General features: G+C 44.6%; 1 protein-coding gene across 8 annotated transcripts in view; it reads left to right on the top strand.

The window, feature by feature from the left end:
• Nucleotides 1-12,831, top strand: part of WBP1L (WW domain binding protein 1 like) — a 59,569-nt gene that overhangs the window by 33,819 nt on the left and 12,919 nt on the right. For 2 of the 8 annotated variants that reach the window (XM_026069495.1, XM_026069492.1), the window contains one exon: nt 11,984-12,086. In XM_026069495.1, the coding sequence (XP_025925280.1) occupies nt 11,984-12,086 (103 nt within the window). Of the gene's footprint in view, nt 1-534; nt 698-1,691; nt 2,001-3,126; nt 3,217-3,980; nt 4,176-4,265; nt 4,592-9,452; nt 9,570-9,651; nt 9,674-11,983; nt 12,087-12,831 lie in introns of those variants that run through there. The other 6 variants (XM_026069496.1, XM_026069497.1, XM_026069491.1 and 3 more) reach the window with 6 other exon arrangements.

Raw genomic sequence — 12,831 nt, 5'->3', positions numbered from 1 at the left:
TTCCCACTTGTTAATAATATGCAAGTCAAATTAGAAGATGGTGAATTCACTGCTCATGAAAGGAACTTTTTGTTCACAGCCACTGTCTGAGACTCACTGCCACAGGATAAATCACTGGGGCTAGGACTTCTGAATTTTAAAAAAGAGGAGGGGGCAAAATGATATAAATCAGAATATCTAAGCAATTGCAAAGACTGGGAGAACCGAAATGTTTCGAAAAGGCTGTAAGTATATTGATTTATAAGGTATGAGCTAACTACTCCAACTGCTGGGGCTMGGGAGGATAACTTTCTACCTCTGCAGAGGTTTCTCCATAGTCACCTATAGCAGGTTTGTGGAGTATTTCCCCCGCGTTACTGGCTGCTGTTGCTTGGCTGCAAGAGAGGGCGACTGCTGCTCTCGCGGAGCCTGGTAACATCTGCCTGCAAACCCATCTTCTTCTTGTCAGTCTTTTCAGGATTGCTAAATTCACACGTAAACTGGGATGCTTTTGCTTTTCCGCTGAGTTACCGCCTTGTATATTCCTTTGTGTGTTGACTTAGATCTGGAATGAGGCTTTGCCCCTGGAGCACGTTTGGGGGAGCAGCAGCTCAGTCCCTTCGGTCCTGCGGGCAGCCGGGATCTAGCGAGTGCTGCTTGGGCTCAGCCCTGGGAGCCAGGAGTGTGCTAGCAGCCACCAAAATCGGGTATTTCAAAGGTCAGCATGAGGCCACGGAAGAGATGACTAAAACAGAAAGCTGCCCTTTTATATCATGGGTGTTTATCCATGTAATTGGAAAAGCAAAGGTTGAGAGTTTTTGATCCCAAAGCTGGAAAATCCTGTTGCCTGGCTCATGCCAGTTAACACTGACGTTTTGTGTCCTTCAGGAAATTACTTGTGGGCCTGTTTTCTTGGGGAAGAACAGGGCTGTGCTTACTTTAAACGACAAGTTTATACGGTGGCTTTAAAGCCGTTTAAAATACAGGCTGCTTCGAATAGTCTCCCAGCAGAGTAGTCTCCGGCGGTGTTAACTTGTGTTAAAGGCCGAGGTGCAGCCAGGTCCCGGCCCCGCAGGACAGACGAGAGCAGCTGCCCGGTAACGAGAAGCACCAAAAAAAAAAAAAAAAAAGTCGCTGAACTTTTAAAGTAGAGGTATAACAGGGAGTTAAATTTAGCTTCCCTTCTGCAGTGTCACCTCCTGCGCTGCCGTGGAACTTGCTGCGCTCCTTGCGCCGGGGAGGACGGACAAGAAGCGCCAGCCTGCGTCCCCCATGATAAATTGGTTTATAAGGCTTAAACRCCTGCTGGCATGGGAGCGTGTGAGCTAGAGGGGAGCTGGAAAGTGCCCCTTGGGGCCGTTCGTGGTTTGTGCGCATGGACTGAAACGTCTCCCCTCGGCTGCRCCAAGCCGAGGCGTTACGTCCATCCTTGAGGCCAAAGCGCCTTTTCCCTAGTGACRCCGAATTGCCGTTGAGGCTCTGTCGCTCCTTGCCGGCGTTTTTTAACAGATTTTCCTCCACGCGCGGCACCCGGCGAGCGCCTGCCCCGCTCGCCCACGGCTCGCCGTCGCGGGGTCCCGGGCGGGCAGCGCCGCCGAACGCGCGCCCTCCGCTCGCAGCCAGCTGCCCGGCGGCGACCAGCAGCTGTCTTAAGGTCCTGGGTCGCCTGGGGTTGGGTGGCTTTTCTTTTTTTTCTTTCTTTCTTTTTTCAGAACTGCCCGACCTGATGTCATTTCCCTCTTGCAAACAGCCCGGCTCGTCTGCGTCTGAGATATGTCACGGGGGGTGGGAGCAGGAGGAGGAGGAGGAGGAGGGGGAGCCAGCGAGTGCGGGCCGTGGCCCCGGACCCTGTTTACTTTGCGTTCGCAGCCGAGGAAGCCCCGGGTTAAATAGGATCGCGGGCGCCCGCTGCCCGCGGCGGCTGCGGAAATGGTTCCCGTGGGGCTTTAAATGCCGTTGTTCCCGGGCGCTGGCGTGGACGATGAGCCTGCAGCATGCCTTTCCTGTTGGGTCTCAGACAGGTAACCGGCTTCAGCGCCGCGGTCGCCGCTCCTTCGGCTGGACGATGCGATTTACTTGCTTTTTTTTTACTTTTTTTTTTTTTTTTGAATAAGGAAATGACTTCTGGCTTTCCCAGAAGAGGACGGTGCAAACGGCACTTCCCCAGCAGCGGTGTTCGCTCAGGCAGCGGGCTAGCCTGAGAGCTGTTTTTTGACTTGCGAGGAAGGAGCAAAGTAGTCAGAGAAGGAAACTCTCTCATGTTGTTGTTGTTGCAGGATTAGCAGCGGGGTGGCTCCTTCTGGAGCTCTCCTGGAGAGTTTCTGCTTGGTTGGTTTTTAAGGGTGTTTTCCACAGTCCTTAATACGGGAATGTGTTTACATTGCTCGAAAACTTGTGCCAAACTTTAGAACAGTTTTCTTGTGTGGGTGATTATTTTGAGTGTTTATATGTTTTTAATATATATAGCGATATCTATAGCTCACCTTTTACAAAGGTCGCCAAACAGAAGACAGCAATGTGCTGCGACCCCTGGTTATTAAAAGTTCTGGGGAGTTTCTGCTTGGCCAAGAAAGTGGGGATAATTTAATAGCTGGTAATATAGAGGGGAATGAGAAACGGTAGCGAGTGCCCAGCTGCTGCTGGCCTGGAGGAGGCTGCCAACTATTTGTTCCTGGGCTTCGGGGAGAGCAAAACCTTTTTTTGGTCTGGGAGGCATGTCTGGGGGGGAGTCTGACTGTAACCTCTTCCCAGTGCTGCCGGGATCTGTAATCCACAATAAATAGATATTACGTGACAGGAGAGTTCAGCGTTTCTTGTTTAGAATTAAAATTTCAAGATGGGGCTGAAGCGTATTTTAAACTACCTACTTTCCATTGCTTTGAAACGAAGGCAGAAGGACTTGCCACACGCTGCCGAGTAAACACCGCTGTCTCTTTTCCCTTATCAGTTCAGTTTTTGGTGAAACGCAGCTCCCCCTTCCCTCCCACCCTGCTGATCCGAGAACGGTTTTACATAAGGAACTACCTCTCGCACAATGACCTCCCGGATGGGAACGCAATAGCTGTGATAGTAGTTCGCTTGTCCGCACGCAGGGCAAAGGCTTTCCCTAAAAATCTGGGAGCTGAACCGAGGAAGGAGATTCAGGCACAAAGAGCAGCTTTGGGCAGCCCTCAGCTTGCAGCGAAATGYAGCTCGCTTAAACGTTCGCGTTGGCTCTGGTATCACGGCTGTGTTTTTGTAGGTGAATCTTCTCGTTTTTAAAAAGGCTTTGGGGATCGCACGGTGCAAACCCCAAAGTTAGGTGCGCTTCAGCTTTATTTGCTCCGACCGCGAGCACGCGTTTATCTCCGGGGGGAGGGGGGGGAGCTAGATGCTACTCTTTTCTCTGCTTGCAACTTTTCTTTAGCATAGATACAGAGGCAGACAGAGGAAGTAGAAAAAGGTGTTGCCTCAAGACCAGCTGAGCAAAACCCTTGGCTGTTTTTATCCCCCACGGTGGGAAAGAGCTGCTTGGGGAGGTGCTTGAACTGCGGTTTTAATCACTTTTCAACTTAGTTTTTTAAGTATTGAGGATGGTGTCCTGTAGTATTAGAAATTACTTTGCCCACTGCTGGGAGGAAGGAGGGGTTGTGAGGGGACAGCGCTACTGAATTAAAACCGTGGGAGGAATTCAGGAACGTCTCGTCGCGCACCTGCCTCTCGTCTCCTCTTGCGCTTGCACTCGTGCTACGAGCTTTTGGGTCTCTGGGATGGCTTCTTTTTTTGCTGTTCCCCCTTGGCAGACGGGCGGCTGCTCCAGGGCATTTTTGGGGCCAAACCGAAGACCGGCTTTTAAGCTGTCTTATGTGCCTGGTTTGGTTGATAGGTTGTGATTGCGTGTCAGACCCTCTCCTCGGGAATGATCAGCAGTGTTTGATTTGGTGCGTTGAGGAGGAAGAAATGTTGATCTTCATAGTTCCTTACYATTTAAAAAAAAAATTTTTTTTCTTTTTTGTTTTCAGAAGTGCATGTTGCAAAGGGGATGATGCTTAAATGCCTGAAAAGCTAGGTCAGCTCTATCTGACGTCAGCGCAACGTGGGTGTATTTTTAAAGCTCCCGGTCCCAGGAAACAGGATTGTGGAGGATGTTGGCTTTCATTTTTAAGTGAGCATTTCCTCTCATGGTTGCAGGTGGAAGCTTGAACGTGTTTATGCAGGTCATTGCATATATACAAAAAAGACAACACCCCCCCCCCAAAAAAAAAAAAAAAGTTAACATGTTGGTTTCTTAACTTTTTTTTTTTTAGTTCTCACTTTAACTGCTTGAGGTTTTCAGTGTTGTCAGCTGGTTGGTGGTTTAAAAAGGCAAAATGGAATGCAGCTTTCCCGACTCCGCTGTCGTTTCCTGGAAGCGTATCTTTGGTGCGAAAGGGCCCAGACGGCAGCTAGGAAGCTTCTAGCAAGGCATTAAAGAAGTAAACACTTTCACGTGCTGGACGCAGCGTTCTCGGAATCTGAAAGTGAAACCTGCAATAAACAAAAATGAAAACAGCTCTTATTAAAGCATATCAAAGTGTCCATGATCTTTGAAAGGACAGTGTCCCTTTAAAGATAGCGCGAGTGTTTCTCCAAGGTAAATGGCTGCAATAAACCAATTTGTTCCTTGGATAAAGGTTAATAAAACCTTGGAGGTTCTGCATCTTTTCGGGGTAAAGACATGTTTGCTGCAGCTGGTTAATCTTGGTGTTTTAAATATGATTCTCCTGATGCTGGCATTAGCAAAGCCATAAACACTGTGGATTAGACTTCCCAGTCTGGAGTGCCTTATTGTGCCCAGGACAGTTCGGAGGCATAATTCCTTCCCTCTTCATTATACTTTGAGTATCTCGATGTTTGCGTTTAACACAGGTTTCTCTTTCACATTCAGGAAACTGAAATTTGTTCAGGGCGTATCCTGAAGAAATGTTGAAATTTATTCCCTGGCCTCGGCTGTCTGGCGTAAGGCAGCCCCGCAGGAATTTGTCCCCTGTGGTGCTGGCAGACACCGGTACCTGCGGTTCCAGGAGCTTGCAGCAACTAAAGCAGCTCTCGCCTTTACCAAACTTAGGTGCTTCTGTTAAAGTCACCTTACCAAGGGCACAGCACTTGCAGAGAGGGGTGATTTTTGTTTTTACGTTGCAAAGGGCTAACGTTTTACGTTCTTTCTGTGGTTTGGCATCATGGTCTAATATTCTCCGTGGCTCTTTGACCATCAGTCACTCAAATCCCTCATCTGCCCGGGGGTGCTCATCGTCTTTTTTTTGCCCATCTTTTGTGTTGTGTTTGCCCGGTCGGGGGCTGTCGATGATGGACAGGGCTGACAAACACCAGTGATAGCCTGATATGCGAACTTGATTAAAAGCCAAGAGGTAACTTGTAAATAGCAGCATCAAATACAGGTTTTTCCGCTTGTTATTTCTAGCGTATATTAAGATAAGGATAATCACTTCCATTCTCTTACTCTGGGTATTTAAAGAATAGGTATGGTTCGAACTCTGATAGTGAGTTACTCAAAATACATAGTTTTATACGTTTTTCTGAAGATTGTGTCACCTCAGTCCTTCATTCTTTGCTATTACTAAGAAAAACAGTGTTTATCATTTAGGTTGTGTCATAGCTAAGGGCTGTAGTTTGAAAGCATTTATAATATGATGTGAACTTGCGAAATAAAACCAGGTTTTGGCTGGTCTAGAAACAGAGTAAGCACAGTCTAAATTAGACTGGCAGCATAAAATATTTTTGGTCACTTGCTTAAATCCATCCTGCTATGTTGTCATGAGTGCGGCTAGGTGCCAAAAACAAAGGACTGCTGCCCGCAAGTAATGCGATTAGTAAAATAACTAGGTCAGGGTGTGTATATATATATGTATATATATATTTTTTTAATGGATGTTTATTACCAAGTCCCCTATGAGAGCCCTGAAACCAGAAGGTCTAGAGCAGTCGTGGGTTTGGGCCTCAGTCCTGTTAAAACCAGTAGCACCTTGCCCTCAGGCCCATGCCAGCTTGGCAGTCTCCCATCAGCCTGCTGGTCTTCTCACCACTTCCCGCTGACGGTATCTGCATACTACCAAGGTGAGGATGAATAGGTACCTCGGCAGGCTGAATGGCACACGGGTCATATAAGGTGCTTGTATTTAGGGTAATGGAGGCAAGACTTCTGTGGAAACAGGAGATGGAACAGAAAACTCAAATGGTCATTAGATCTTGGCGGTATCAGCCACTGCTGGGTTTAGTTACTTGGTKAATGCCAGCTGAGGAGTCATCTTTTGCAGGCGGTTCACTGCCAGCTATGCACTTCTGAGTGTGGTCTTGCAATGTTTGTTGCTGCAGTTGCACATACTAATTTTCAGCCTGGAAAATAGTCACGCTGGTCTGGAGTTTGCTCATCTTCATCTTCTCCTTTTTGACATAATAATGTTACCAGGTTAACTGCCTTTTTTTTTTTTCTTCTTTTAAGTAGTAGAAGTATGTTTTGAAGTTCCTTGATCCTTTTTGCTATAATGCTACTTCCTTGTCAATCAGTTGTCATTTCCTTCCATTTCCTACACTGGATCCAGAATTCTAAYGGAGATATGTTATGGATATTAAACCCAACCATTTAATACTGAAGAACTTTACAAAAGTAGTATAAGGAGCTCTGATTCCATCCTTCCTTGCAATGAATGGCAGTTCAGGCACCCTACAGATCTGCATGAGTACCTCCTGTGTTGGTCATGCCCCAAATTTTGACCTTTAATTTGTCACGTAGGCCTCCAGCAAAGGTCCAATACTAGACTGGAAGGTGGAGAAAATAACTGGCTTTTATCCCTGGCACTGATGTTAATGTTTGCTGTAGCTTCAGGCATGACAGCATATGGCACTGCCTTGAGTTCTCCCTATATCAGCCTCGACTGGATATTTTAAGGTTTATTTGTAAAGCACTTGACAGGGAAAGTGTGCTACTGGCAGAGTTGCCAGCATGGTTATTGGTCAAATGCCAATGTATCAGCAGGGAAATAAGTAAAAAAATCATTTTATTCAAACAAAGTTGTCTTATAAAGTCTGTTCATCACAAAAAGGAAAAATTAATCCAGATCACCATAACTAAACTACAAAGAGATTCTCCAAACCCACTATGATGAGGTCTTGCCAACTCACCCAGTTTCTCAAGAAAAGGCCTGCACCAGGTTCATCAAATAGCCTCTGTTAGACTGCATGGGGCGAGAAAACAGACTCCAAGGCTGGAGAGCCTTCTCTTGAAAGTCCATATAGTTTTGGGGTCTAGTGACTGCAGTTTCCCAGATTTGTGTCAGCTCTTAGGATAATGCTGGAGAGGCAGTGATGTACCTACAGCCCAGAATACWTGCTGCTTTACAGGACAAAGCCAACTCCTTGAAATGAGCTGGAAATCTCTTAGGCTTGCAGGAGGGAGATAACGGATGGCATGTTCAGGCTTCTTAGTTGCCAAACGGGAATATTCTGCTTTAATTGAGTTGAACATTCTTTGAGAACAGACCCGGGTAGACACTGCTTAGTAATCCTGTCTGGAGGCGTCTGCAGTGAGCTGGTGGGGAGGGATGTGCTTGTCTGGACAACCAGAAAACAAGACTGTCCTTCAGCGGGGAAGCATGCACTGGAATGCAATAGCCAGTGGCTAGAAGAAAGTGCTATGGGAAGAAACCCTCCTCCTTCCTTTTCTACTTAAGACTAGTTTAAAAAAACAAAAAACAAAAACAAAAAACAACAACAAAAAAMCTCCTTTCTAGTAGTTCAATAAAATCTCCCTGCTGCTAAGAATGATTAAAATGATTGTTACAAATGCTATTAGAGATGGAAACTAGGAACAAAGGCAGGTCAGTAAAATATGAACCTTCCAGCTTTGCTTCTATGAGGTTTTTTTTCCATATTTCCACATTTCTTATCTATAAAACTACTCTGTCCATCCTATGCCTTGTCCATGCCTGTTGGAGTGAAAGAGGAGACTGTGTACTTTAACAGTACAAGTGCTTGTGATATTATGTCCTGGGACAATGTTTAGAGTATAGATAACTAYATTGCTGATATGTCTTAGGTAGTTATAATTTGGTAGCATATAACATGAAGAATGAATGGGAGAAGTAAGTAAAAATCGTACAACAATGATGGTATGAAAGGTGCCGAAGGGGATTTAATTATCAAATCAAAGCCTAATCGAAGTGCTTGGCAGTAGATTGATTCCTGACAAAAAATGGCATGGGTTGTGTCATGGCCTGTACTGAAGGCAGTACATAACCTCTCCCTTTGCTTGCGCAACAGTGGAAGAAAATGTACACTAGGCTCAATTCTTCACAGAAATGATTTTTGACTTGAGGGGGAAGAGGATAGGAGACTGAAACACTTGATCCAAAGGAGACATCTGTAACGTTGTCCACAGCACTGCTGTCCTTGTACTAGARTCTTTGTCTAATAGACTTAAGATTTAGTGCCTTTACCATTAACTCTTCCTCCATGCTGAGCTGAGTAACCCAAYGTTGAAGGTAGCCATGCTCTGAGCAGGGGGTTAGACCACATGACCTGCTGGGAGCCTTTCCAAATTAAATTATTCYGTGAAACTGTTTGGAAACAAGCGTGGCGGTTCTGGATCTGGCACCGGGAATGTAGTCTGGCAGCTCCCATATTCCCAGAAATCCATCCGTGGCGGAGCTGGCAGAGAGCTGCAGAAAAGCTCCAGGAGGAACTGCCCATCCCACCTGCTCCTGGTACAGTCGGCACAGGACACCCAGTCTTGCGTCCTACTTGGYGTTTGAGGAGCACTTCTGGTGGCTGGCAGCCCAAGGGCTTTCAAACCCTGGGCTGCCTCTAGGTGCAAGCACTTATGTGTTAAGGAAGATGCTTTCTCTTGGCCAATATGTAAAGAAGCTACAAACACTAAGCTTATACCACAGTCTTGAATGCAGCCAGTTCTACTTTTAAATAGGAAAGCAGGATGTCTTTTGAAACTAGATCTCCAAAAGCAAACAGGAACAGCCTACAGCATACCAGCCTCTGTTGGGGATTTTCTTGTCAACAGACTGGGCCATCCCCTCATAGACCTGTTTGCCRGCTGGGCTAACAAGAAGCAACCCTGTGCATAACCATATGGCATGGTAGAAAGGTCAWCTTAAATCTAATAAGCATGGCAAGAGGGAGTCAGGAAGTTCAAATTAAAGGATGGTGTGGTGAAATCCTCTGAAGATAAGATTGCTGCAAGGTCTTAAGTGGGGAAAATCTAGTGATGTTGATATTGTTATAAGTTGCTGCTGCCAACAGACAGGAGTGTGTTTCTGAACACTTCTGCTTTTTGAAGTAGGCAACATTGAATGGAACAAAATTTTTAGAATAAGCATAGGTGGACAAGGACAAGTGGGCGCTGTGATGCAAGAAAGTGCCTGAAATGACACTGTGGGACTCTGTTCTTTCACCAACTTCAGATGATTCATTTGCTTGTTCAACAGGCCACATTGATCTTCATGTGTCACAACTGCAGACCTCAGCTGGGGACTTTCTGCCTTATGGATTATCAACAGGATCGCGGTTTTGCAACTGGATCTTAATTTCTCAATTCTGTTGATGTGAGAGCCAAAATCTATCTTGTTCTTCAGTTGCATTAACTCTGCAAGGCCAACAAAAGTGAGGAAAAGTGTAAATAAACTAATAAGAACAGATAAGAGAGTAGGTATGCGTGTCCTGTTTCTAGTTCTTTTGCTGACTATAATTACATTTTTTTTTTGGAATGAATTCTGTGCCTGAAGCAGAAAATGCTATGCTAGCTCAACAGTCTCCGCTGAAAGTCACTATCAGGCATTGTAATTAGAGATGGAGAACACCTCCTTACCCTATRGGAAGATGTTGTCTGTTACTGACATGTGGCATTTCAAGAAAAGAATATAAAATGTTGGCTTGAGGTATGTGCAGTGAAGCAGTTTGACTGGTCTGTCCAGCAAAATGTTCTTCCCTCCCTGGAAATAGGAGGCTTGGTGCTGTTGCTGGTGAGTTTTAAGGAGATGACTTGTGGGCACCTCTCAGAGTATTCTGTGCACTCAGTGATACCTGAAGGATGTCTCATGTATAGCTGTGCCCTCACCCTGCACAGTCAAAACCCTTTCAAAAGTTGGTGTGACTTCCTATGGGAAAAATGCAACGTGGGATCCTTTCTGTTGTACAGTAGGTGATAGGAGGATTTTCTTCCTCTGGAATTATATTACTGCTCTAGTTTGGGTGCTCAGGTGTGGGTCCCAGAAGATCAACACCCCTGGAGGTACGACTCCAGAGTCAGGGTGCTGCGTGGTGGGGGAATGCTGGCACTTACACATATCCCAAAATAGGAGTCTCCTTAAGAAAAGCAGGCAGCCGGGCTTCACTTGCATCATTACAGCCAATTATARTTTGTGTATTTACTGAAGTGGTGAAAGAACACTTGTTTAAAGGAGAAAAAAATAAAAGGCAATAAAATACACAGAGATGTTGATAACCGATGAGCTGTGTTGAATATCAAGAACAACGGCAATTCCTTTCTTGGAAACTTAGCCTCTAAAGCTGCAGTCATTTTGGCTATGAAGTTTGAACGAATGCTGTTTTAAGACTGTCTCAGTCTAYGCTTTTGATTTACCTTTGTAGATTTTTTTCCTGCACTTAGTGCAGGGCTCTTCTCCATTGAAACTATCATCTTGCATCATTTGTTTGGTGAGGTGGTCTGGTGAAAGGTTCATAACTTTAAGTAGAYGTTGTATTTTGCACCTATAATGATTATGCAGGGTCATTCAAGAAGTGTGGCAGTGGTGCACTTAATGTAAAATACAGAAACAGAGCAGTTCAGCAAGTGTTGAGATTCACCCYGGAGGGTGTTACGGAAAGGTGAAATGTTGCCTTCTTATTTAAGGCAGAGAGAGCATAACCTAGAGCCTGCTGGCTGGGTTTGCTTCTCTTCCTGTCTTTGTTTTTTAAAGGTGGTACTTATAAAATGAGTGCTTTCAATACATCTTTCAGTATAAACTTCTCCAAATCTGCTTTGCCTTATTGATGAGAAAAGTTAAGTGAAATTATGTGAAAACTTTAGGCTTTATTACAGGTTTGCTTGCAACACCAATGTGTTTTCTTAAGATCTGCTTTTTCTTTTTTTCTTTTCTTTTTTTTTTTTTTTTTAAGAGATCTTGTGCTGTCTTCTAACTTCCAGGTTGCTCCAACACATATTAGAAGGAGGTATATACCATGACCTATAAAAGTGTTTCTGTTTTCTTCTCCTATTTKGTACTTTTTGCAACCCATGTTTTCAGACTAGTCAAAGCAGGAAAATACGGCCACTTGTGAAGCAGTTCTGCGTTGTGCGAGGCATTGGGAATTCACACCATAGTTTCTTTCCATCTCTTAAGTGTCCTGGGGACTGCTGGGTGACAAAGTACAGCTGATTTGGCTCTGCTCCTAGAATACTTCACTATTCCAGGAAGAATTCTTACAGGAATGCTGATCTTATAGAAAACACATGGCTAATTATGAAGGAATCATTTTAGATTGGAATCTTGCAGGAACATACTGTAATTATCRTTTAGATCTAAATGAATCCAAGCAGCCTTTTCCCAAGTTATAATGTTCTGTTTGTGAATGCATTTCCTCCACTTGGCATTCAGCCCCAGTAATGCAGCAATATTGTGTAAAATGTGGAACAAACGACATCTCCTCTTTAAGAGAATGCCTGGCTCCCAAAGCATTATAACCTTAATGGAAAAGGAAAGGGATGATAAGAAAGCAGCATGTCTAGCTGCTAAAGCAATTTAACTCTTGAGTTTGGAGATGTGGGAGTTTCTTCTGAATGGTGGTGGATACTCTTTGGTGATCCTGAGCTGTATGTTAATCTCTCTATGTATTTTAGAATCTCCCAGGACCATAATTTGTGTTTTTAAAAATGCTTGAAGATGCTTGGGCAAAAGGTACAATACATTTACAGAAGATGCTGACAAAACATTTTAAAAGTGTATCTGTTTAATTTTAGGACAAGGAAACCTGCATGGGTGTCAACAATCAAAGTTACATATGTGAAACGGGCCACTGTTGTGGACAGTCCCAGTGTTGCAACTACTACTATGAACTCTGGTGTAAGTCCTTCCTTTCTGCATGGCTTCCTTTCCTAAACTGCATGGCTGTCATACTACAAGTCTGGCTTGTGTCCCATGGGATATTGTATTCAGCCCTTGTTACGTGTTGCCATTGCATTTAACTGCAACGCAMACCGGCGTTGACCTGATATGACAAGGGATGTAGGGTTGTTGGAACTGGCATTTTCTGCCATTTGGGGGAGTAATGGATCTTCCTACCACATACAGGACTGGAGACCTACCTGGTGTTCAGCCTTCTCATTTGTTTGGGCAATATTGCTGTGATAACTCAAAATAGCATTGTATATGAGTGGGGAAGACACTTGAAAAAAAGATACCAACAAGGACAACTCTGAGTTTGATACTCAGCCAGAGAATTAATTCTATTAGTTTCATCTTATTGTTTTATTTATTTGCAAGAACAACAGTTTACATGTGATTAATATTTTTAAAGCTGTCCTCTCAAGCAAGGGGGGAAGAACTTTTATTCTCTTACAGGAAGCACTCTACTTGGAGCACAGTTCCTTGGGTGAATTTTGTTTTGTTTGAGAGTAGCTGAATACTGTGAGGAATGTACGTCACCTGTTGTAACCCTTACTGTCTTCTGGGAATTTCCTCATCACCTGGGATTTAAAACYTCCCTTGTTTTTAGTGAGTGGTTAAGTGACTATACCTGCTAAGTCTTTTTAGAGGTCAGCAGGCCAGTCAAAGCAGGTCARCGAGACTCTGTCAAAGGTATAGGGAA

The sequence above is a fragment of the Apteryx rowi genome, unplaced genomic scaffold (genome assembly GCF_003343035.1).
Source record: "Apteryx rowi isolate R43461 unplaced genomic scaffold, aptRow1 scaffold_3, whole genome shotgun sequence".
Taxonomy (NCBI): domain Eukaryota; kingdom Metazoa; phylum Chordata; class Aves; order Apterygiformes; family Apterygidae; genus Apteryx; species Apteryx rowi.
The sequence above is the reverse complement of the archived record's forward strand: the minus strand, read 5'-3'. Positions and strand labels throughout refer to the sequence as shown.